This window comes from Anguilla anguilla, chromosome 11 (assembly GCF_013347855.1).
Source record: "Anguilla anguilla isolate fAngAng1 chromosome 11, fAngAng1.pri, whole genome shotgun sequence".
Classification (NCBI taxonomy): Eukaryota; Metazoa; Chordata; class Actinopteri; order Anguilliformes; family Anguillidae; genus Anguilla; species Anguilla anguilla.
In genome coordinates, this window is record NC_049211.1 from 21,645,944 (window position 1) to 21,671,293 (window position 25,350).

Sequence of the window (25,350 nt, forward strand, 5' to 3'; positions counted from 1 at the left end):
CTCCTTGTTCTTGGCGAGTGAGTTTGGGAGCCGAGCCAGCTTCTCTCGCTCTCTCTGGGCGCGGGCTGACGAACGCACAGACAGCGCCCGTAACGCAGACGGGGCGCGGAGCCTGGAGCCGCGCGGAAACGCAGCCCAGCGCTGACCTCGGGCGGCGGCAGAGAAGGCCTGGCCCGCACTCTCCCCGCTGCACGCCAAGTCACGTGACCGCAAGTTTTACGGTCTCCCCAGGCGACAGCGTGCTCAGCCTAAATGAAACCCCAAAGAAGGGGAGGAACCGAAATCCCGTAAAAACACACGTAACTGTGGAAACAGACTCTTTACACAGCCGTCTGGTTTCCATCACGACGTGGCTAGTGGGCGGGGGTATGGCCGCGGCGCTGGGGAAAGAGGAGCGTGGGAGCTTGCAGCGCGCTGGGGTGAGAGGAAGAGCCCCGACCCACGGCACCCCCTCCTAAAATCTGTGAGCCGCAGACTGCCCCGAGGGGCTGGGGGCTGTGAGGGGGAGATGGGGGTATTTGACGACGTTCAGAAAGCCAGGGTGCAGACGTTTTGATGTCACTTCGTATGTGTGCTGGCATGCAGGGATAGACTAACAGGAAAGGGACTGTGCAGAATGAGGCGGGAAACTCACGTGGCTCTGTACAAGTCGAAACGCCCCTTTTCCTGAATGTGGAACATCAGATCTCCCCCATTGAGGTACTCCATCACAAAGAAAAGGTGTTCCTGCAGATACAGACAGCACTGTCACCACTTACCCACCGTAAGACACCTGCCGGAAACTGTGTCTGTGCGACACTTGCCCCTCTATACACCTCTGTGAGGAAAGTCAGCGGGCGGAGTTTACCTTGGTCTGGAATGTGGAGTACAGGTGTGTGAGGAAGGGGTTGTCCCAGGCCAGTGCCAGCACTCTCTTCTCCACCATGGTGCACTCTACGTCATCATCCATGAGAACCACATCCTTCTTCAGGGCCTTCACTGCAAAATACTCTCCCCGCCCCTTCAACTCCGCCAGCAGGACCTGAGACCATTACACACAGGATATAATGTTCATTATGCACAGTAGATTTTATTTGGCAGGCGCTGTTATCCAAAGTGACGTACAATAATGATGTAGCTAATGTGCAATGGACACATTCATATGAGCTGTGCTTGAAGGGCCAACTGTGGGACAGAGAGCAGAACAGCAGAATAAGGGGCGGGTACAATCACGGCTAAGACCTACCTTGCCGAAGCTGCCCTTTCCCAGAACCTTGTGGAAGACGAAGTTGTCCACGTTGATGCGGGTCTGGTGGGAGATGCGAGACACGGGCCGGGGAGCGCCGCCGTCCCACAGCTTCCCGTACGGACCACCATCTGCTGAACACACAAGGGAGGACGCGCCAGATGGCCAGACACGTTACACCAGACCAGACGTCCACAGGCACAAACAATCCCTTTTTCCATTCGACTCCAAGTTCAGCCGGAATTTCTATCCTCATTATCACAGAGGCTTACCAGTGCCATCCAGTCCTGCCAGGCCTGGAGTCTTGAAGTCTTGGTAGATTCCAATGTCAGATAGGGAGCTGTCTGAATGCCTTGTGGATTTCTGTGGAAGTGTGGGAAGTAAATAATCAGGAAATGAGTCTGAAGTACTGTGTCAGCTATTCAAAATGATCCTCTCTGGGAAATAAAACTGCAGAACATTAACACATTCTGCATGGACGCATTTGCTAATGTTCTCCAGCTAAAAACAAATTCAGCACTGTTTAGATACGTAGGCCTATAAATCACAGAGTATGCGCAAGTGACAGAGAAATCACAGGACTGCACCACACAGGTGCAAGACATAGATACAAAATGAATAGACTGGTCAAGTAAAATAATCTGTAAAATCGGCTAGGCAGACATATTGGACGGCTGTATCTTAGAATGTGGATTTCACAAAGTATTAAAGAATTTCCAGATTTCTGAGTGGTCACAATGAGTCATATATGACCAGGAGTTTAAATGCATGTCAGAATGCTGTTTCCAATCTAATCACTCTGTATCTACGGTTGTGACATCGCACAGATTTTGGTTAGAGCACAGACATGAGGCCCCACCCACATGCTGTGGGTAGGAGTCCAAAGGTCAAAGCAAGACAGCAGAGAACCTGTAGTAAAGGTGAACACAAAGTGCTCTGATTAGAAGCCTTTCTGAAGCTGCACAGACCAGCGACACATTGTGGGCTACCACAGGGCTACTCAGCACACTGCACAGCGTGCTGCACACGAACAGAGAAAGACCAGTCAGCTGATCTGAACAATCACGAGTCTTACCGTCGATACAGTGTGCTTCTACCCCATGCAATGGACATACAGGACAGCAGATACGGGAGAAAAGGTGAAAATGAATCATGCACACACATTTAAATGAAGAAATAAATGAATGTGGTGATTAGAAGGGGAAAACATAATTACTGTTAATGTTTTATTAGTGAAGATCACCAAACGTTAATTATACTACAAATTCATAGGCAAAAAAGCACGGGTTATATGGTGAAGACAGGGAAATCCAGAAATTAAAGTTTTCCCCACATATACTGTTCCAAATTCTATTAATTCAGAATTGAAAAAAATATAGTATCATTTTATAATCTAAATTTTTTATTTTTGTACTATATTATGTCTGGCAAGCAGGATCCTAAATTTTGTCCATATTTTTATTTGAAAAATGTTTAAACCACAAATTAAATGCAAAAATAATATAATAATATATTTTTTTAAAAACCTTTTCAGACATCCAGATTCAGACAGGTTAATAAAACAGTAATCTGGAAAATCAACTGCAAATCTGTAACTTCAAATCACATTGAAGATCAAATAAGCTGAAGTAAATAGGTTATGAAAAAGACATCAAAATGAGAAATAAAATGCTAAGTTATACACTCACTTATGTTCTTGTAACTAAAAATAAACCATTAAAGGCATACTATGCAGGATTTTCACTTAGAAAATATCACAAAACAACCATGCTCAGTCATTAATATGATGCACTGGGAATGACCCTTTTTTCTTTGTGGACTGTATCTAAAAAGCATGTGGCCAATAGAAGAAGAGGAGGAAACGTGTATGGATTACCTACAACAGTTGTGCGTTTTCAGCAGGGTTAGTGCTAGAGAGATAGAGTCGCCTTAATGGCTAATCTATCGCTAACCAAGTGACAGGTCAGTGTTCAGTAACGTGAGGTAGCTAACTAAAGTTATGTTTGGCAATGTTTGTTGGCTGGCCATGATGGCCTGAGAATTTGCTGTGGGTCTACAAAGTAAGAACTTAAGGCTGGAGAATTTAAGATTACAATGAACTTCTCTTGGCTCACACGGGTAAGCCAACCATCGTGAGCTAGGTAACACAAATTTTGAGAATTCTAATATACAGTATATGTTATGTATTTTTTTCCAGACACGACTGCAGGTCGACTACTACACACAAACATCCGTGGTCAGAGAGCCACATTGCATTTTTCACTTAATTCATATCTTAGGTGTATAATTTTGGTATACTTGTGACATCCTGACTGGTATGAATGCAGCTAAAGAGACATTATTCCAGCAGTCTGTAATACGATGTTACAAATCTACTGACATACCGGCAAAATAGTCGTTTTGTTGGTGCATGAGCTTTGTCATCTTCGGGGTATACGTGGGGTTGAGAATAGAGGAGGAGACGTTTTTCAAGGTAACACAAGAGCGATGCCAGGAAAGAAATCCTGCATAGTATGCCTTTAACAAATACAGTACATTGACAATTGCCAGAAAAGAACAAGAGACCAGTAAACCAGACCTTTCCAGAGATTAATCCCACTTCCACCATCAGAACAAATGAAAACACAATAAAGAGACCACTTCAAAAACAAACATGTAATTAATGCTACTACCAAGACATCAAAACACTATACTAAGCCACTCCTCATAGCAATCACGTTAATACTTTGAAGTTGCAGAGGTGATTGTGTCTAGTGATTAGGTGACGTTGATATCTGCCTATGTTTGATGTTGCTGACACTAATGAATTGAGCTTACCCACCATGCTGTACCGAAAGCAAATTCCACCGACCTCAGTCGTGTGGTCATTAGAAAATGATTGATTGATTGATCATGTGATTGGATGATCACTGTTGATTGGCTGATTCTGGGCTAGGCTACTAAAGGGATTGGGTAAATTCACTGGAAAGACTGCCTTACCAAAGGTAATCCAGTTTAGCTACTAAGTGCCACTTCAACCAAAAAAAGTATATTTTAGACAAGAGAGGCAATCCGGTGGGGAAATTAAAAAACTTGGAAACTTCAGAGTTGTGTCTGGGAAGGGGAAATCCCATGGACCCATCCTGCCGCCTCAGTAAATTGAACCCATCCACTACACCATACAACAACCATTTAGGATTGTATTCACAGTGATTAACGATCAAAGGATGAGAATGTTCCAGTGAGTGAGACAGTCCCCAACAGTAGTTTAGAATAAGAAAAGCCTTCAGAGTTAGTAATATATTTCATCACTTGTATAGCTGCGGACACTGTGTGATTCTCTCCTGTGGGCATTTCCCTCACCTGGCTGACTTGGGTCAGGGCCTCCGCCAGCAGCTTCTGGTTGATCCCACACAGGTTGGCCACTTTGGTCTGGCACTTGTGATGGACGTTCATCGCACAGTCTGTGAGGAGGGAGGGAATCAGGATAAAGGTCACAGTGAGTGGGGATTGAGAGAAAGATAGAGAGAGGGATCAAAGAGGAATCAGGATGAGGAACACAGTGAGCAGGGGAGGGAGAGGGCGTGAGAGAGAGATAGAGAGAGAGAGAGAGAGAGAGAGAGAGAGAGAGAAAATCAGGATGAGGAGCACAGTCTGAGGAGAGTGTCGCTGCAGTGACGCAGCGAGCACTGTGTCACGGTGAGTATCCACGCGGCTCAGCCTTACCTTCACACTTGAGGCCTTGCTTGACCAGGCCCCACAGCAGGCTGCCACAGTGGTCGCAGAAGGTGGGGCTCATGTAGTTGTTGGTCTTGAAGCGGTGCGGCATGTCGATCTTGAAACGCTCCTTCTGGAACTGCGGACACACGAGGGGCATGTCAGCCCAAAGGGGCTCCACCTGCACCTGTCTGTGCCATCTCTCCATGCGCCGCTGCGGCCTCATAGCCTTCTGCTGCCAGACTCCCAGCATGCACCTCAGTCACCTGCTGCTTAACCCTCTGCTACCTGAACTTATGCCAGCAACCAAATCACTGCTCACTGTAGAAGTTTCCTAATACCAGTGCCCAGGGTGGTAAGACTTCACCTAGATTAACTTAACCCTTCAGCAACTGTGGTAGCTTCTGTAGGCTGTGTCTTACTGCTGCTTAATAGCCCTATCCTAAAAGGTGGAGAGGTTTTCACTACCACTGCCAGGGCAGCTTACTTCTGCTTTCATATAGCACTGCAGGGGGGTTTTAAGCTGTGTTACATTGGTCAGAACACACCTCTGACCCTGCCCTTAAAGCAGACCCTTCACTGAAGTGGAATTTTACATCCTGTGTGAAGGTACATTTATGTAGAGGGCAGGGACCTGCTTTAAGGATCCAGGAAAGGGGTTCTTTGAAATTCTCATCTGATACCAGCATTGAGCCAACCCTTGTCGTCCTCTCTCTATTGGGGGAGTTTCGGCTCTCTGATTGGTTGGTGGGGGTGAGTGCACTTTGTGCCTTGACCGTCCCCATGCTGAGAGACCCTAATGACATCACTGCTATCAAGTCCTCTGTTAACCTGAAAATGCTCCTCACACCCTCTAATCAATTCAATGATTGAATATTCATATAGTACGCCTCATTCACAGGAAAGCTTCCATAGAAATTTTCATTTACCTCATTTTGCAAGAAAAAACAGATTTTTTTCAGATTTAAATATTTAGATCTCTAAATTAGAAAAATGCAGTAGGTAAATCTTGTAGGTAAATTTAACGATTTTACTAAATGTTTATCAAAACATGTTTACTTTCAGTTTATACATTTTTTGAAAAATGGGTCTACCCCCTATCAAAAAAATGGTGGTAAGTAATGCATTTCACTATACACAGAACAACTAAGAGCAGCACCAAAGCCACAGCTCAGGACTCTGATAAATCTGCAGACTTACCACGGTGTCGCGGCTGTTGGCCGCCGTGCCTGTACATCTCCCAATGATTTTGTCGATGCACTTTTTATGGATAGCAGCATTACATTCTATGAGGAAAGAAACTATTTTAATGAATGTTGCTCACAGGAGCATCTGAGATGTCCCAGTTACGGTTTCAACAAGTGCACACTAAAACCTATATTCTACTCAATTCTATTCCAGAACAGAACTGTATAGCGAGTAGTTGCATGGTACGGTGGAAACTTACGTCTGCACTTGTAGCCTTGCTTATTAAGCCCCCTGTAGAGGAAGAGAAACAGGATGAACTGTCAGGGAATTTGCTCTGTATGCGAATAGCCAACCTAAATTACTGGAGGCAACAGAGAGTTCCTCTTCAGTCAGGAGTGGATGATGAGCTGACCTCATCACAGGCATATAACCCTGGCTGGAACACACTATTCAACACCGAGGGATGGAGTTCCTCTCCCTCCCTTCACGCAGACTGAGATCGCCTCAGTGGGAGCAGTGCATTGGGAATAGTTCAGGTGATGTTCCCTCCTTCACTTTAAAGCACTTTCAAACTGTGAAAGGTGATACATAAAGGACACCTCTATTTTGTTATTATACATACACAGTAAAGTTGTTTTGGAGTTATGCTAGGTTGGTCAAACAGAGACAGGGAACAGTCTCACTCACGCACATGCGCACGCGCACACACAAAGGTAGTAATATAAGGCAATATAAGAAACTGACTCCACCGCAAACTATCCGCAGACACTGGCAGCTCATAAACAGCTACATTCCTGGTACATTACTCTGCACGAGACATGCACTGGGCCCTGTGCACGCAGTGGCAGAAGGCTGAGTGGCCTGGCAACACTCACCATGGCAATAGCACGCTATGCTGTGCTAATACCCCTTTCACCTGACTGAGCTAACAACCTCCAAGACTGGCTTACTCTCCCATTAAAAAGCTAATCCATCTAGACTGGGCAAAAGCCGGGGGAAAAAATTCACATTACTTTACATTATACAAACAAGAGTGTTACAGAAGGCACTTCTCAGACCTGTTGATTAAGAGAGAGAAAAACAGCAGGCAGGAAAGGGTCGGCCCTGTTTCTTGTGCTGACTGTGCAGAAAGGCCAGAGGAATGGCTGTGTTTTTCCATCAGGCCACAGAGCCAAGAGGATCTAAGCCTGCACAGACTCTCTCACATGCAGGGGAATGGACTTCACTCCACAGAGTCAATATTCAACACAATCCAGCACTCTGTCTCCCAACTGTACCCTTTACCGGCATGAGAATACATGATGCCTAAAATGTTCTCTTTAAAAGGTATAAAAGCCCAGTTGATAGCAACAGACAAAATAACAACAAACTAAATGGCAACAAAAGTTGAAAAACGATAAAACTGAGATTCTGTCAATGTTTTATGTCAGTTCAAGGCATATAGAGAATGTAATCAATAGAATCCTAACACTTTCTCTCTCACACAATCTCTTACACTCTGTCTCTCTCTCTCATCCTGAGAATTATCTCAGCTTACAACACACATTTGAGCAGATATGTGATTTACCCACAGAAATGCACAAGCAAAGATAACGTGGAAATGCAACATTCATTCTACAATGAATTCTTCATTTCTTCCCCCTTTCTTTTTAACCTACTGAAGCTATTAAGCAGTGTTGGGGAGTAGTTTGTAAGTACATGTAGTTACACTAGTAGTTGAATTACATTTTGCAGCTGTTCTCAGTCAGTTTTATGACAGTTAGGGACATAGATGGTATGTCGTTATCAATAGAATGCTAACGCTTTCTCACACAATCTCATTCACTTCCTCCTTCTCTCATTCACTTCCTCCCTCTCTCATCCGCTCCCTCCCCAGTTCTCACCAGACAAACTCCCGGCACACGGAGCAGAAGGTGGGCTGTCTGAAGAAGGTGGCGGTGAACTCGTGGTTCTTGATGAAGTGGATCTTGGCCTGCTTGATGGCCCCTCTCCGGCGGTTGAGTGTCAGGGCTCCTTCCTCCTCCTTCACAGACTGCTTACACTCTGAGGACAGAGCAGAGGCGGTCACGCCGTCTGTGCGGCCGTACCTGGAAGGGCCTTCAATATGCTGCCTTAGCTCTACTGCAGGGAAGGAGATACAAGTGTGGCCGCTTATGTATTCTGCCGAATTGGCTAAAGTTCATGAAATTAACGACGGTTGATTTTTTTCTTTTTTTCTTTACCTCAAAAGAGCAGGCATAAATCAAGGCGCAAGACTGAGACTGCGTATGCATCAACATACCCTTGTCAGGCTGCAATTTGCGCTGCGAGTTTTATGTATGTAAGTCTGGCCCAGAGTTGCCACAAGGTTTCACTGTTGCTGTGGTCTTTGTCTCTATGCTATTGTTGCTAACCAGGCTCAGTGTTTGACAGAGGTTGACTGCGTCCATTCTGCCCCAGACAGAAACACACAGGAGGAGGACTCCTGAGGGTGTTGAGACTCGCTCTCCTAACCTCTGCCTGGACTGGACTGCTTTTTAGGAAACCAGGGAGTTCATGGAGAGGGCCCTGCCCCCTCCTCTCACCAAGCCACGCCCATAGGCTTCAGCGCATGCCCAGATGTCTGTCTCAGTCCTGGCAGAATGATTTGTTTTTGGTTCAAAGAGGACCCGGTCAGGCATAAAGACGCTGTGCTGTGGGTTCTCCATCTCTATCACTGTCTTTCTCTCTCTATCCCCATTTGTCTTTTTCTCTCTTGATCTCTTCTTCCCCTTCCTTCTCTTGCACATAACATACATTTCCTGCTGTCAAAGTGACTTCCTGTTCTCCTACAACTCACACCAGCAATGGTCATACTTGCACATAGTCTGGATAGATCACTGTTTGGCTTATCTTATTTTCACTTCAAAAACCACAGACAAACAGAGTGCAGGCCGTATGGGGAGATAGGAAAGAGAAAGCAAGATCAAAGAAGAAAAGTAAAACAGATCCAAGTAAGCTGGGTGGGACAGAATGGGTCAAAGAAGGCTAAAGGACAAATTGCAGGCTGTTGAACTATGGTCTTTAGTGCAAATAGCTTGCAGCCCTGGGGGTGGGGATCATTTAAGGTGGCAAAGTGGAACGGCAGGGGTTACAATCATTCAGATCCACACAATATGGGCCCCATTTAATCTGCTCACTTCCATTTGCAAGTCAAAAATACAGAAGTAGTTTATTCAGTATTGAATCCTGAACATTATCTCAGCTTACCATTTGATCAGATGTCACAAGACAGCTTTCTCACAGAAATGCACACAGTGGAAATGCAAAATTCATTTTTACAACTGTTTACAATGCCTTTCCCCTTTATTTCTAACCTATTAAGCCACTTAAATTTTGACCAATGTATTTTGAGCAGCTGTGAAAATCAGTTAATTGATTGTCACTGTGCTGTAAACATTTCTAAAACAACTGTGCCTTGTTATGCATGATCATTCATTTCAATGTCATGTCAATGTCAATGCTTAAGGGAAACATTTTCAGTTTCACTTGTTTACCTGAGAACAGGCGTGAATTCAATTAGCCAAGAAATGAGTATCGGTTATAACTGACTGCCATGCATAAACTCAAACACATGATTAAAAGGGTAAACAGTGAAACAGTGAGTCATCATCTCTCCACCGGAACAAATAAAGGCTTTGTTTCATGGATCAACGGCAACCTATTGTTCACAACAGTGGAGTTGAGAGACAAGGCACCCAGGTTTTCTATAGGGTTAAGAAGAGCCAGCTGTAATACACACACACACACACACACACACACAAACAAAAACACACGTAAAGTCTTTCAACGTAGTGGGATTTGGCTGAATTGTCTCCAGATCCAGGGAGAGCCACACTGTGCACTAGTATTAAATATCAAGTTCAGGCCGGGTTACATTCCAGCAGAGCTGGTAGATCCTGTCTGTGGCCAGCTCTGCTTACACAGGCAGTAGAGCTCACTCTGTAACGTGGCGGGGCCTAGTTTCAGACATACTCCCTGCCCAAGGCCTTGTTTTTTCACGCTTCGCCTTTTTTAATCATATAAAAATGATGCTGCTGTAAATACCTTTACATTATTGCTTGATCAGTTCGTTTCCTGAATCACACAGGCAAGCAGGGGTTTACAGTTGCAGACCTGCCTCTAAACACCTGCTTCACAGGCAAGACAGTCGGGGAGAAATTATTTTTTGAGGATAAATAAATTCATTACAACTAAAATAAGAAAATGTAACTACGGAAACCCAAAGTCCACTGTCGCGGGCACACACTGTAGGGGCCTGTCTTTATGGTCTTCTCCTAATGTAGCCACCTCGGAGGAGCACGTAAGACACTAATGTGGCTGTTTGTTCAGGTAATAAAGTTACGTGTGGAAAAAGGGCGAGTTACTTCTCACTCACCAGAGTCTGCGTCTTCCAAAAAGAACTGCACCGCCATCATCACCTTGCCCGAGGGCTGCAGGTCCATCTGAAAGCATACAGCCTACATGTTACTCGCGTAGGCACACAGACGCATTCCCGTGGGAGAGATCCTGGTTGGCACACTCAGAGCAGCGCCCGCCGCCGTCTCCCTTTCTCACCCAGAACTCGGCGTGGCCGTTGCCTTTCTTGCAGCGCTCGGCCAGCACGGACACGCCCACGGTGACCTCGGACAGGGGCTCCTCGGCCGTCTTCATCAGGATCACCTGCAGGACACGCCCCTCGTAGATGTGGGCGTCGAAGCTGGACTTCCAGGCCGGGTACATGGTGGGTTTCCTCTGGACCAGAGTCTTCCCGCGGGCTGAGGAGACACGCCAAGCACGCGCGCGGCCATGAGAAACCGAGACGGTCTGGACACAGAGCCATACTGCTGCAGGACATCATGAAAGACTGAGCTCTACTGCAAGCATCAGCATTGTGTGTGTGTGTGTGTGTGTGTGTGTGTGAGTGTGTGAGTGACTGAGAGAGAGCACGTGAGTGAGAGAATGTGAGTGTGTGTGCAATTGTGCGTGTATTTGAGAGAGAGTGAGATTGTGAGTGAATGAATGAGTGAGAGTGAGAAAAAGAGAGAGACTGAGCGAGTAAGAGAAAGACAGTGAGTGAGAGACTGAATGAGGGAGTGAGTAAGTGAGAGAACGGGAGAGAGAGTGAGTGATTGTGCGTGTGTGAGATGTGTGAGAGAAGGCTGTGTGACGGGTGGAGCTGACGGGACCCTAACCAGTGCTGAGGGACTCCTTCATCTTGATGGCGCAGAAGGGCGGGTCCGACAGCGGGGGCAGGGAGCCCAGATCAAAGGAATTGAAGGCGATTCGCAGGAAGGGAGCCATGGTGATCTGTCATCCAGCCTCCTGCAAAATAACACAACACGATGTGTCAACACAGCACTCAGAAGGCCAACCTAGTAAGTAAACTGGTGTGGTACAAACAGGAATCTAACTGAACACATCAGCAACCGTACATCAAAACTCCCAAAAAGGAATTAGGCAATTACGTCAGATTCTGAGTAATACATCAGGATGTCTTTTGGTCCCAGAAACACTGAAAATCAGAAGTCACTGCTGTAGTTGTGGAGGTGATCACACCAAAAGCAGGAAGTTTCCCCAACTGGAACACCTAGGGCACCTGAGCACACAATAAGGCTGACAAACAATCTAAAACAAAGGACACACAAACACGGACACCACTGTTCAGATCAACGTGCCCACATCAACACATAGTTTACATATAAAAGCTCAGGCACTCATTTGACATGTGGCAGCAGCCAAACACTACAGATACTGGGGTTTAGACTGTCTAGAGTTTGAATCCCAACTGCCTGTGGATATGCATATTATGTGCTATAATATTTTCATGGCATACTTTAAATGTATTTCAGACATACAGAACCAGTGACATGGCATTTTCTTCTTTTTTGATTCTGAAGGCAACAGTTAATTTACAGTATCCACTGTCCCCTTGCTGTATATTCCATGGTATTCATTTTACAGCAGCACACACACACACACGGTTGAGCAGGGGCCCAGGAAGGCTTCAGCAGAGTTACTGTAAGCTCTGGGGCTCCGTCCAGCAGGCAGGAGCTAGGTGAAAGAAACAGAGCTCCACAAACACCCCCCCTCCCCCCCACAAACCCCCCTACAGCCAACCACAGTGGGGCCCCACAAACAAGCACCTCTTTCAGCTCTACAGGCTCAGGCCAAGACTCAATCTGGGCCTCAACTTCCTACAAATAACTCACTATAAAACCTCCTCCAGCTGCTTTTCACTACAGGAGAGCCTCAGGTCCAGACCCACAATGGAAGCACTTCACTGATGTGAAGATTCAGAGGCAGCCTTTCGGTCCAAGGTGGCAGAGAGTGCAGGTTGTAGTTCAGACGCTTGTAGTTCTGCAGCAGCATGTGCTGCTTCACACAGAGGGCGGGGCCCCTACTCACACACACGGGCTTGTGGGACCGGCTGGATGGGCTCCAGTGCAGATACCTGACTCATGCTGTGTAAGTGCTAGGTGACAGAGTCAGGTGCGAGCCCTGAACGTTAATCACCTGGTTTATGACGACCGACTGAAATATGCACCGAACAGCCGTTTTCCATCCGGAAAAGCGCGTGGCACGAAGCACTCGCATACGTGTCCGATCTGCCAATTTGTTTTCAACAGCCTCATTTTACACCCAAATTTCTCAACCCAGCCCAAAACACAAAAAATGCAAAACATCCTCGGAGAGGAAAGGTGCTGTATCAATTTAGAAACCTGTCACAGCACAGACAGCAGAGGCTCCTTAACCCTTTGAATTAACGCAGATTTTATGACCTACTAGTACTACTTGTATGGCTACTGTAATTATAATATATAATTATAATAATAATAATTATTATTATTAATCATAATCATATAATAAACATTTTCTAACAATTCAATTTCAATTGTTTATATTAAAAATTGTGTACCATTGCTTACCCAAGTTAACGATAAATAGAGAAGTTAGACAGCTAATTTAAAAGCCCTATATTTATAAAACCTTGAACTAAGCCAAGGACATGTGAAAGAAAAAAATACTATGGCCATACAACAATGAATGAGACAAAACTGCAAAACCAACCAAAGGTTAACTAATGGTTCATCAAAACAACCTCTAGTTTTTCAACAGGAAAATGTTTGGTGTATATCTGCCCACATCAGGACACAGATTTTTTGACATAAGCTGTAAATAAGAAGACCAGGCAGACCAGATGGTCATTGATCGACTCATGAGGCTACAGAATGAATTCCAGAACTTTTTGGAATCCGACATTTTGGAGGGAAACGCTACTGCTGAAGCCGCGTTGCAGGCTGCGTGTCAAAAGCAGCTGGCCAACCATGCCTGTTCCCTGCAGCACCGCGGATACTGGAAGCGTGCTCTGTGCTGGAGGGCGAGCAAATGGACAATCAACCTTGACCTTAACAAGAGCCATTCATGCTGAGAGCAGCCTGTCTACCCCTACAGGGTGCAACAGCAGAATCCACTTGGTTATTCATTTGGAGTCCGTGCACCTGCGGGAGAGTGCACAGAGACTAAATATTTGTGCAACAACAACAGCTTTATTTCCGTGAGTCCGAACATTACAATACCGAATAACAGTGCATACCATCCTGTGTCTTGTTAATAGTAAACACTGTACTATTTTTTAAACACTGGACAGAGGCCCTTGTGCATAATATGAGTCTTTAAGAGTTTAAGAGGACACAAGCAAATATTTGGGCTCTGGTGGCCTTCCACAAGCACCGATTTGGTTTGCAGCAGCAATGTTGTAGGCTGGAACTTTGGCTCTATTCTGTTTGCTTAAGTTGAGTCTGAGCCGCAGGAAACCTGACACCGGGCTCCTGGGCCTGTGATCTGATTGGCCAGGCTGGAGCGCCACAGAGGCGCACTTTCGCAGGTGAGGCGGGGTAGGCGGCCTGGTTAACACATGCTCGCTGTGTGCTAGACAGACGCAGGGAAATGCCTAGAAAATCACAGAAGCTGACTCATTGACTGCCATAGACAGGGAGACTCCCATCTCCATCTCCATCTCGCAATCTCTAACCGCACAGACGCTTCTCTGTATGCAGGCGCACAACGTCTCGCTCCATTTCCTTCTGTCACGAGTACACAAAAGTTTGCAAATGCACAAACACGATCACACACACAGTCTGTGTTTAGAGTTAACACATGCTGAGCTCCACACATCACCCTCTACAACACATCCTATTCAAGGGGAGAACCAACTCCAGGGAACTGTGTGGAGAAAAACTCCAAAAGCCCTTGAAGCAAGAACACCTGCCTCTACATCAACCATAACCACTCCAATAATTCCAACCTGCATATCCACAATCCCCATCACCCCAGCTACATCTCCCACCACCCCCACCAGAATAGCCCTGCCTCTGTCCCGCAATGATCTCAGCCTTCTTAACGTCCCTCTGCACCACCCAGCCCATGAGTTCTTCTACACAGAAAAACAGAAAACACGGTTCCTCTGGAGAGTGGAAAAAGTGAGCACAGCCAGTCAGAGAGGGTGTGAGGGGAGACAATTAGGAGCTTGTACCACAGACGGGGGACACAGACAGAGTGCGAGCACACACACACACACACTCACGCACACAGGCAACCGCACACGTGCGCGCACACACACACACGCATACACACATATGTAAGAGCATGCACATACAAACAGATTCACTCACACGTACTCAGAATTATATAAGCATGCGCATAGACAGGCAAGCACACATTCATATTAGTGGAAAAACGACTTTGAGGACAAAAACTGGGGATTCCAGTTGACTTTGCTGAAACCCCCCTGGCAAGCCAGCAGGGTTAGGCTTAGACTGTAAGGTACCTGACACAGTTTGACTGACCGGGCTGTCTACTCCTGTCTGATCAGCACATTACAGCACTGCTGCCGAAACGTACAATCCACCACTGCATTTAAGATCAAAAAGTACTGATGAAACTGATTCATTTAATATGCTCCAAGAAAATGAATCAATCATCAATAAAAAGCAGGCCTTGCACATACAGTATTTTGTACATACTGTACAAACTTCATTAAACAACATTCTTATCTGTTTTCACAAAAGTAGAGCTTGATAGTAATAGTGTATGCATATATACAGCAACTACAGTGAGAACAATACACCCGAGAGAATGACCTTCACTGGAAGGATAATGAAGGTCAATAGTTGGAAATAGTCAACATTCGCCGCTACAAGGGTCATGGACTTGGTGTGTGCTTGGCATGTTAAACAAAGCAGTTTGTCTGGGGGTCATGGGTTCATTACCATGTTCCTACTCAGGTGTTCCAGAAAAAATCACTCCAAGCAATGGTTACACATCTGCGTTAAATTATAACTGAAAGGTCAACGAGGGATTCTTTTTTTAGGGAAGGGTTCTGGGTGCCTGTTAAAAGCCAGGGTGCTGGCTGGTGATGGGGGGATGAAGAGAGAGGGCTGAGAAAGGGAAAGGTGATCCTGCAGGTGTCTGTGGAAAAGCGCGTCCGGCGATGCGGAGCTCGGGCCGGTCAAGCGAAAGCCGTGCCCCAGATTCTGCGATTAGCGGAGCGCTGCCTGTGAGCGAGGAACCTTGACCCACTTCCTCAGCACATTCCAAAGCACCCCACAACTGCACCGGAGGCAGCACAGCGTTGAGCTGCGGATACGCACGCACACACACACACTCACTCACACACACACACACGCACGCACGCACACTCACACACACACACACACGCACACACACACGCACGCTCACACACACACACACACGCACACACACACACACACGCACGCACGCACGCACGCACGCTCACACACACACACTCACATGCACGCACGCACACACTCACACACCTGCATATGCACACACACACTCACACGCATGCACACACGCACGCTCACACACACACACACGCGCATGCACACGCACACACGCACGCACACACTCATTCACACACACACACACACACTCACACGCATGCACGCACACACTCACACACCTGCATATGCACACACACACTCACACGCATGCACACACACACACACTCACACGCACGCTCACACACACACACACTCAAATGCACACACTCACACACACACACACACGCGCATGCACACGCACACACGCACGCACACACTCATACACACACACACACGCATGCACACACACACACTCACACGCATGCAGGCACACACTCACACACACGCACACTCACACACCTGCATATGCACACACACACACACTCACACGCATGCACACACACACACACTCACACGCATGCACGCACGCACACACTAACACATACGCACACACATGTACGCACGCACGCACACACACACTCACACACCTGCATATGCACACACACAAACACAATAGCCCTTTTCATGTCCTGCGTTCCTCAGGCCACTGAATGTGCAGTGTAGGCCCATATCAAAGAGAGAGAAAATGATCTGCTTTCGTTGAAGAGGTCCACTTGGACTGGCCCTGTGGAAAATGGAGGGCCAGAAATACCGGCCCCTGCCCTCCCCCCGCCATAAAAAAAAATTAGGCCACGGTTTCCATGACAACAACAGTTTCTCCCGGAGTTCGCTGCCGTACCGTCAGGTGTAGAGTTAATCAGGCAAAATCCTGATTTGTTTCGCTGCACAGCACTGTGCGGACAATGCCGACACCCCCTTCAATGTGCGTGACATGTGACCTTATTCAGGCAAGGTGTCAGCTGGAAACAACAGCCCGCTAATCTGGCTGTCGCAGTACATCCCATAAAAAGAATTACATAAACATTCTGAGATGAACGTGCAGGGACATGCTACTGGATGGAGTGAGCTAACCCAACTGACCCAACCCAGGTGAGCAGCAGTCTCACTCTGACCCAAACATAACAACATTGCAAATAACATCTCATCCCTCACAGTGACTGATACCAGCAGAACCACACCCCACCCCTATACCTGGAAACCCCCGTCAGTCCGTTTGCCCACCAGTATGAGGGTCACGTGAGTCTGGCTTCTTGAAATATGAACGCGGCTCTCTGCTACCAACTAGGCTCCAGCAATCTGGGTTAAACAAATATAGATAACAGGCTTTCAGTGTGCAGTTACCACTCGTATGCAGACTAGCTCTGTTCTTCCATGAAAGGCTCTTGTATAACTGCGCAGGTCTGGAGATGGTATCGTGCGAGAGCTCGTTTTGAAATTCTTTGGAAAGACGCAGGCATATACAAATGGAAACTATGCCTTTGGTGATGTAAGCCATGTTGTTTTGTTACTGGAATATACTCTGGCGATACCTTGACCGTGTTCTCCACCTTGCTGTGTCACCACCACGCAGACTAATGAAAGGCCTCTGCTCTTTCTGGGATGAGTCAGGACTGAAAAACAGGTTAGGAGCTACACAGTCTCGGCGAGACTCGCCTCCTCGCTGCAGACATGCAAGCATCCATCACACCTGAGCTGTGTTTGTGGGCTCTGAAGACATAAGCATAGAAGCATAAAACTCAAACAAACCATGCGGAGGACCGCAATCATCAGCCTCATTAAACATTTATTAACTGAACACCCACGGTAGACCTGTGCTGCTGCATATCCCAGCTCCGCAGAGCGGTGCGCCATTATAGCAGACTCTGGGGGAAACAAACCCCAATTATGCCCACCCCGGGGGGGTAAAGACAGCAGCAGCCGCGGGCTCTGGCAGCGAGCGGGTCAATGCTTACCCGCGCGCCGCGCGCGTCTGAGGACGGGGAACGCCAAGCCCCTGCTCAAGAAACGGTGAGGAGCCGGAGGAGACGGAGCAGAGCAGAACACAACAGAGCACTGACGCATTACACAGGGAAACAGCAGGCAGGTTAATGAGTACATTTTATTATCAATTACTTTCACTGGGATTCCAGGCCAGTTACTATTGGTGGAGCCCTCAAACAGGGACAGGCTGAGAGTGTGGGTGGAGAGCTCAAAAGCAGAGAAGGATGAAAGATGAGTCAATGCAATTACACAGACCAGTGTAAGGACAGATAAGTGAAGAGGACAGAGAGGAGAAAGAAAGGACAAAGAGTTGATGGAAAAAGGCAAAGCTTTTTCTTTCTGACTCCAAGGAAAACACATTCCCCAGAGACGCGGCTCCGCAGACCGCGGCGCTACGGCTGCTATTTACGCAGCAGCGGTCATGGAGAAGCTCTGGCACGGGTGCCTTCAGTGGCAGACCATGCTGGAGACTGATTTGGTGGGAAAGAGCGATCCGCAGTAGGGAGGAGAGAGCTTCCCGCTGTCATGGTTACAGGGCCCGTGAAGGCAGCGTTTGACACAGCGTTTGATTTCCGCGCAGCCTCTGGGTCCCCAGCGCTCGGACGTGGACGCGCGCGCACGCGGGCCGGGGGGCAGCCCCTGCCAGGGGGCCAGTAGACCGGATGGATGCCCTTGGTTTAAAGCTGTCCTCAGCTCACACACTGCTGGTGCATCCCACAGAGACCCGGGCCCCATCTCTCCCATCACGCTCTCACAAAGCCACGCCACACAGGGCCAGGCCTTTCCCCGTTCTGACTGTGCCATTTTTAATGCCATTCAGAACCAGCTGTGACCTCAAATCAATTCTGATTGGATGTCGGCCTGAGAGTGGCTGCGGCAGGCGACGCTGTGGGCGTGGCACACATGACATCGTGAGACACACGTAACACAGTGGAAAAATGAGAGAGGACGTCTACATACTCCCTGCATTGCCATCCGCATGCTGGAATACAGAGTATCCACTGAAGTAACAGTGGTCTTCTTACCAGGCCCTATGCACTGTAAATGTATCACAGCTCAACAACCAATGAAATGTGTTCCAAAGCTCCATGTGACAAAGATTTTTTCTGCTCCTGAGAATACATTTATTAATTTATTTTTTGGGAGATACAAGGTTTCTGCATGACAACGAAGATAATCCATTTGGCATTACCCCTATATTCTAAGTAAGACCTTGGATCCATCACTGTTGTCATAAATCGGTGTTTGGGCGGCGAAACTGCCGTGCGGGTCTCTGGGTGTGAGCGCATCACTGAGATGTTCAGATTCACCGGCACAGTGCGTACTGGGTAAACACATTCTCTCTGTGTTTGATGGCCACTTTGTCCTCTCTGGCCTGTCAAAACTGACGGGCTCCAACATGAGCTGCAGAGATGTCACCCAGCTGCTCACAGATGGAGAGATATTATTCCGGCCGTGTGGGAAATGCGCACGCAGCCTGGCGCAACGTTCTCAGCGTGTGCTTATGAAAAATTAATAAGCGAAGCTGGAAATGTGTTTGCGGGGGGGGGCTGGATAACCAGGTGTGTTTATGAGGCTCTGCAGCAGCACTGTTAAAACACTTGAAAAGCTCTGTAAGGCTACAGGCTACCTCAAACTGAATAAATAATAACCCTCTAAACAAGCTTACTGTGTGTGCTTCCACAGAGAACAATGCAGGGGGAAAATTTCTCGTGAGCACACGGGCATCTGCGTCGCTTGCACAATACGCGGCTTTGTTAGCCTCGGTTCTGGTTCAGAAGCACATTAGCTGGGCCAGCACGCTCGAAGTCCACCGCACACTTAGTGCATGTGAGGCCTGTCCCCATGAAGAACGAAGAGAACGTGGTGTACGCCATCCCGGTCATGACCCTTATCGTCCGTTTGTCTGATCTGTCCACCTCTCTCCTCCGCCCGCTGCTGATCATTTAGCGTGACCCCAGGGCTGCTGGCAAAGCACCCCACTGCAAACTGTCAAATCTGAGCAGGCCTGGTGGCTGAGAGAGAGAGAGAGAGAGACAGAGAAGACAGAGAGAGAGAAGACGAGAGAGACAGAGACAGAGACAGAGAAAAAACAGAGGGAGAAGACAGAAAGAGAGTCTGACCCCCAACCGCACCCCCCACCCCCAACCCCCAAAAGAGAAGCAGTAGCCTACAGTTTAACTTGCAGTATTGAGCAAAGTCATCAAAAATGGGCATGCAGAACTGGAAGTGGAAGTGAAAACACCCAGCGCTTTCCACACTTCCACCCACTGCAGGCCAAACTCACACATACAAGTAGGTGTGAACAATCATATACCAGCACAAAAACACACTCAGACATGTGTGATACACGGACACACACAAGCAACACAATACACAAACATATTCGAACATACATGAACACAGACATGAGGGTATGTATGCATGCACACACGCACGCACGCACGCACGCACGCACGCACACACACACTGAACATGACTTATACAATCCACTACCGTTCCTAATCAGCCATACACACGCACAGTTGGGGTCCAATTAATGTGATTTCATCAATCTGAAATGCAGCATGAGAAAAGTAGTAAAAAATTCAAGTGAAACTTGCTACCACAACTGGCTTGCCGCAGTTTGTGGCAGTCTTGTCAAACAGCTCATTACAACAGCAAAACCAAAGGGGAACTATTGAGCTATTGCAACAACGGTCAATGACAAAGCAACCCTTAAGGCCTTGCTATGAAGATTGTCTATATAGCAGCACTGCTCTAATTCGAAATAGCTTTCCATTCTTGAAAATCAGAAAGATTCTCTTCAGTACCCATTAACATCTCCAGAAAAAGAACTGTCACAGACCATGGTTAGTTAATTAGTTGATTCAGGTGTCAAGGTTGAATCTGGCCTAAAACAAAAGCCTATACCCACGCCAGGCCTTCCCAGGTAAGACTGGACACCCCTGCTCTAGGCTCAGAAAGACAGGCCTGTGAGTCTGGGTGGGGGACCTAATCGGTCCCCCATGGGGAGGCAAATGGCTTTTTCCTTCTTCTTTTTCCCCAGACCTTGGCCAGATGGAGTGCGACAGCATATCCTAATTTTATACCTGACAGCTCAGGACAAAGATAGAGCAAAGAAACTGAGCAAAGACAGGAAAATCTCCAGGATCGGCAAATATCGACAGATTGCCTTATTACGATTATCTGCGTAACACACTATTATATAATCTCAACCAATTTCCCTGGTGATGGAACCTTTTCCAGGTTTTAGGAGACTGAAATCTGTGTGTGTGTGTGTGTGTGTGTGTGTGTGTGAGCATGTGTGTTTTAAAGGTGTATGGGCTAGGGTTAGGGGTAAACATTTACTCAGAGAAAAGCTGGTGCCAACATCACAGTATGCCGTGACACTGAACAGCGCTGCACAAAGAGAGACGCTAGATAGGAGAAAACATTTTTCCAATAGGCAGGTCACAGAAAGTTTATCTCATTAAGTGGGTTGTGAGCTCAAAATCTTTTGGAACCCTTGATAAACCGAATTTGCATTCAAAATTCAGATTATCCAAGACAGGTTTCCCTATATAATGGTGCTTGAAACTTTGAGACTTTGAGGGAAGCTTGGTGCTTTGCAGATGCATATTCAGTTACGGTTAAAGGCTGTTAATGACCAACCTGGACCCAGTAGGACTTGAAAGCATGTGCCAGGTTCGGTATTTGTCAGGATTCATTTCATCTCAAATATTGGATCAGTTGAATTACTGGTAAGTTAATATTTTCTAAATTACTTTCTGTCTTCTGTCTCTTTTTCCAAGTTCAATTTAAAGGAATTTAATTAATCTGTGTATAATTTATTTGAAATTAAAGAAAATGTCATCCAACCAACTTAAGCATTAGCCTACATCATATTACCTGGAAAATCAACAAGACGCCTGCCACTGTGTGTTGTGGATTCAGCCAAGGAAGCTGAATTTCTAAATTTTACAGAAGAACACCATTAAATGAATGTGCATATTGCATATTTTCTCAGTTTTGAGGTCTTGTAGCTAATGTGTTACAGAACCGACATTACCATGGAAACAGAATTTGAAATGATGGCCACTGGAGATAATTAGCATTTTGCTGTCCTATTAATTTTTGGTGGCCCAGTATATTCTAGTTGTCATGTCACCGACATGCCGGCCATTGCAACATTTGATCGTTTTAAATTCATTCAATAAATCAGCATGGAATTATGGGAATGGGCTATCATTGTTGCAGCATAGATGCTGCAGAGTATTAGCGGCAGCAGGAACGCAACCATCCGTATCCCAGCTAATCTGGGGCCCTTGGTTCACAGACAGAGAACTCCGCTCCAGGCGGTGAAAGTGTATAGTGGACGGATGAAACCGAGCCCATTAGTGAGAAAGGAGCCGACACAGTCCTGACTCGGGCTTTGTGCCGGGAGACAATCAGACAGAAATTACAGGGGTCACCAGCACTTTCGCAGATGGCGCCCTGCTGCACTGGCTGGTAAACAGGCTGAGGAGAAAACAGACTGACAAGCAGGTTTGTACCGATGTGCCACATGCCTGCACCAACCAGCAATACCATGAAAAAAAAGGTGAAAATTACAGTGCTCATGTGAACTGCAAATTAGTTATTTTAAAAAAGTGCATCTTCTCAGCCAATGTGTTACTTGCTGTCAGCAAACAGCCCCAGGCGGTCAGTCCAAGACTGAAGACTAATGACCAAAGAGCAAATGAGTAAAATGAAACACATTCTTCCCAACATTTCCTCTAGCAATTTGAGGTACACATCATGACGGGAATGAGCGACATGGCGGCTGCTCCACTGCTGGACATCAAGCCTTGTAGATAGCCACTACACATCCAAAGCTAGCACTAACAAAGAACAACAAAAATAAATGGCCCCAGAGTCACATTCGCCTCAAACACACAGTGAACTCAACCCCTTCTTTATAAGTCAACAAAAAGAATAATTAACTTCAGTGTTCCATACTGCACTTATATACATGAGTTGTAGATAACCTGTGATCTGAAGAGAGTTGGATTTCTCAAAGGTAAGCTTAGTCAATTATTTGTGCTAATAATGTGCTCTATGCCAACAGTCTCTTAGCTAAATGTAAGAATCAGCTCTTTTTATAAGTTTAATACATTTCTATAAACATGCAGGTTCATTTGATTCTTAAACTCATCATATTAATACCTGACATATTTTTCCTAAAAATATCTAATAAATATTATTCATTTTTTGGTTGTGAAAATAATCATTTTTTTTCACCCTGCTAGCTCATGGTAACATTGAGGTTTCTTAAAATATTCACCAGTCTCCTTTATACAGTTTAAATAAATTTATTTTATTTTCATCATTTAAAAATACTACCTATGGAACAGTTAAGATATATTTTTTCTGAGCATTTGTTTTAAACAAAGTACAGGACATATTTCTCACAAAATACCCCCCAATACCAATCATTAAGCCCGCCACCTTAAATATAGGTCGATTTTCGTCCTATCTGAGATGGAGATGGTCTACAGACCACCTAATAATAGGCTAGACTATGTATTAAAACATGAGAGAATGCACAGCTTTTACTATTATTCAAATGACTATTATTTCGTTATTTCTGTGCTCTTATTGCGACATTGCCTTTTCACTTAATATACAAAACTCAGCCGGTACCGTCAGGGTGTGGCTAGAATGCGCGTTCACCTTGTCACATGTAGCTGTTCTGTTAATTCTGTTGCGGCGTTTCAAGACCAACAAATATGGTGTGCGAGTCTCCGGAAACAGTCAGATATACGTCGCCGGAGATGGGAACAGTCTATATTCAACTTTTTGGCGATTATGATTCACCATTTAGCCTAACACTGTTTGGCTTACATATACAATAAATCTGACTCAGCGCAGTGACTCACGAGCAGCCCCTATTCAGGTTGGGTTGGAGGGGCTTTCTGCCCATGGTGACAACAGAAATGGTCCTTGAGGTTAGATTTGAATGACAAAAGTAGTACAAATTGAGCGCCAACAAAGGCATGTCGCAGCCTTAAATGTTGAATGAAATAGTTAACCTAGGCCAACTAATAGCCGAAGTCACAGTCTATCATAAAAGGAGCTTTATGAACACCACGCTATAAAGTGATGGAAAGTGATTAGTGCTCGTTTCTAAAATAGGACAAGTGAGCAGCATGCTGCATTGCAGAGGTTCTGTGGATATCTGTCAAAACAAAATCGACATAAGTCGAAAAGTTTTTAAATCCATGTCAGTCAACAAAGACAGCTTGTTCGCGCCTGCGTTCTGCAAAGTGGTCCAATACAGCATACATTATATATGCAGTACAGTAAAAACGGAAAACTGAGAACGTTTAATGAAACTTCCGCGACAAGAGAATACCGCTGTCACTTCCCTCGACACAGCATAAGATGGACAGAAATTTGCCAAAGTTACAGCAACTTACATATAAAAAGTTCCCCGAATGACTCGATACCGCTTTATTGTTTTCTGCTGGCTCTAGCCAGAGGCGAGTATTCCGAGACGTTATACACTTGGTTTCGACGTAACAAGTCATATTTACATAGGATATGCTATAATGTTCTTGCCTCTCCCTGCCCATATGAACATTCACGTTGCAACTTGAAGTCAATGGCCCATTTCGAAAGAAATGTACGTAGAGAGACGTTATTTGTTCAAGTCGACCTGGAAGTTACGAAAACACACAATGGTTTCTATATAGGCTAGTTTCATTTGAGTTAAAGAAGTTTGATTATTCTGGTCTAATAGTGTTTCACTTTAAAATGTACAGACTACATCCTTATAGCTAGCACAAAGAGTTGATGTTTAGGCTACTTGTAACATCACTTTTCTGTAGTTTGCCATATTGCACACTTAGCCTCCTCGAGCTATGAAACGTGTTAGAGCAGGCTACGCACAGATGACCAGAGCCGTAGTTTTCAAGCAAACTTAAGTTAGCCTACCATTTCAGTTTTATGAAATTTTAGCAGTATCCGTTCCGTTCTTGTAATAAGCAAATATTGTTAAAACTCACCTCCTCTTATAGTCAACAATGGGTCCTTAACACTAAACTTCTTTATTTTCTTTTTTCTCAACTTCGTCTTCTCCCTCTCGTTCGCTCTGAGATCCTGCTCTGTGTTTGAGGAAGTAGCGCTCGCTCGTAGGCTTGTCAGTAGACTGTAGCCATGACGTCGACCAGGTGCATTTACACGAGCAGCACCTCCCCACAAAGACTGCTGTCAGTGCGAGTACAAGAGCAGATGAGCTTGTTCAAGACGAATTTCTGTTCTTGGTTTAATCACAGAACTGACCACGGAGATGGATGGGCTATTTACGTTTGCACATTAAGAGCAACACCTTTTTTTCTGCGTTATTTTCTTGTGTTTTTCGTGTGCAAAAGTTGTCTTTCACAGTCAGTCCCGGTGCCATGGAGTGGTAGTTTCTGCTGGTTTATTTCAATTGTTGTTATTGTATGCCATTTATAGGCCCACGAGGGCGCGCGGGTTTACTACATTCCTTTGGAA

The 25,350-nt window shown here is 46.0% G+C and overlaps 1 protein-coding gene across 4 annotated transcripts in view; it reads right to left on the bottom strand.

The window, feature by feature from the left end:
- Window positions 1-25,014, bottom strand: part of LOC118207872 (protein kinase C delta type-like) — a 30,428-nt gene extending 5,414 nt beyond the window's left edge. The window contains exons 1-14 of one of the 4 annotated variants that reach the window (XM_035382016.1): window positions 24,861-25,014; window positions 11,302-11,431; window positions 10,685-10,884; window positions 10,506-10,572; window positions 7,993-8,152; window positions 6,369-6,400; window positions 6,122-6,207; window positions 4,931-5,060; window positions 4,568-4,668; window positions 2,301-2,318; window positions 1,498-1,588; window positions 1,226-1,356; window positions 848-1,021; window positions 635-726 (exon numbers count right to left, since the gene is read on the bottom strand). In XM_035382016.1, the coding sequence (XP_035237907.1) occupies window positions 635-726; window positions 848-1,021; window positions 1,226-1,356; window positions 1,498-1,588; window positions 2,301-2,318; window positions 4,568-4,668; window positions 4,931-5,060; window positions 6,122-6,207; window positions 6,369-6,400; window positions 7,993-8,152; window positions 10,506-10,572; window positions 10,685-10,884; window positions 11,302-11,410 (1,391 nt within the window). In that variant the 5' untranslated portion in view covers window positions 11,411-11,431; window positions 24,861-25,014. Of the gene's footprint in view, window positions 1-634; window positions 727-847; window positions 1,022-1,225; window positions 1,360-1,497; window positions 1,589-2,300; window positions 2,319-4,567; window positions 4,669-4,930; window positions 5,061-6,121; window positions 6,208-6,368; window positions 6,401-7,992; window positions 8,153-10,505; window positions 10,573-10,684; window positions 10,885-11,301; window positions 11,432-24,860 lie in introns of all 4 variants that reach the window. The other 3 variants (XM_035382015.1, XM_035382018.1, XM_035382017.1) reach the window with 3 other exon arrangements.
- Window positions 25,015-25,350: the final 336 nt, after the last annotated feature.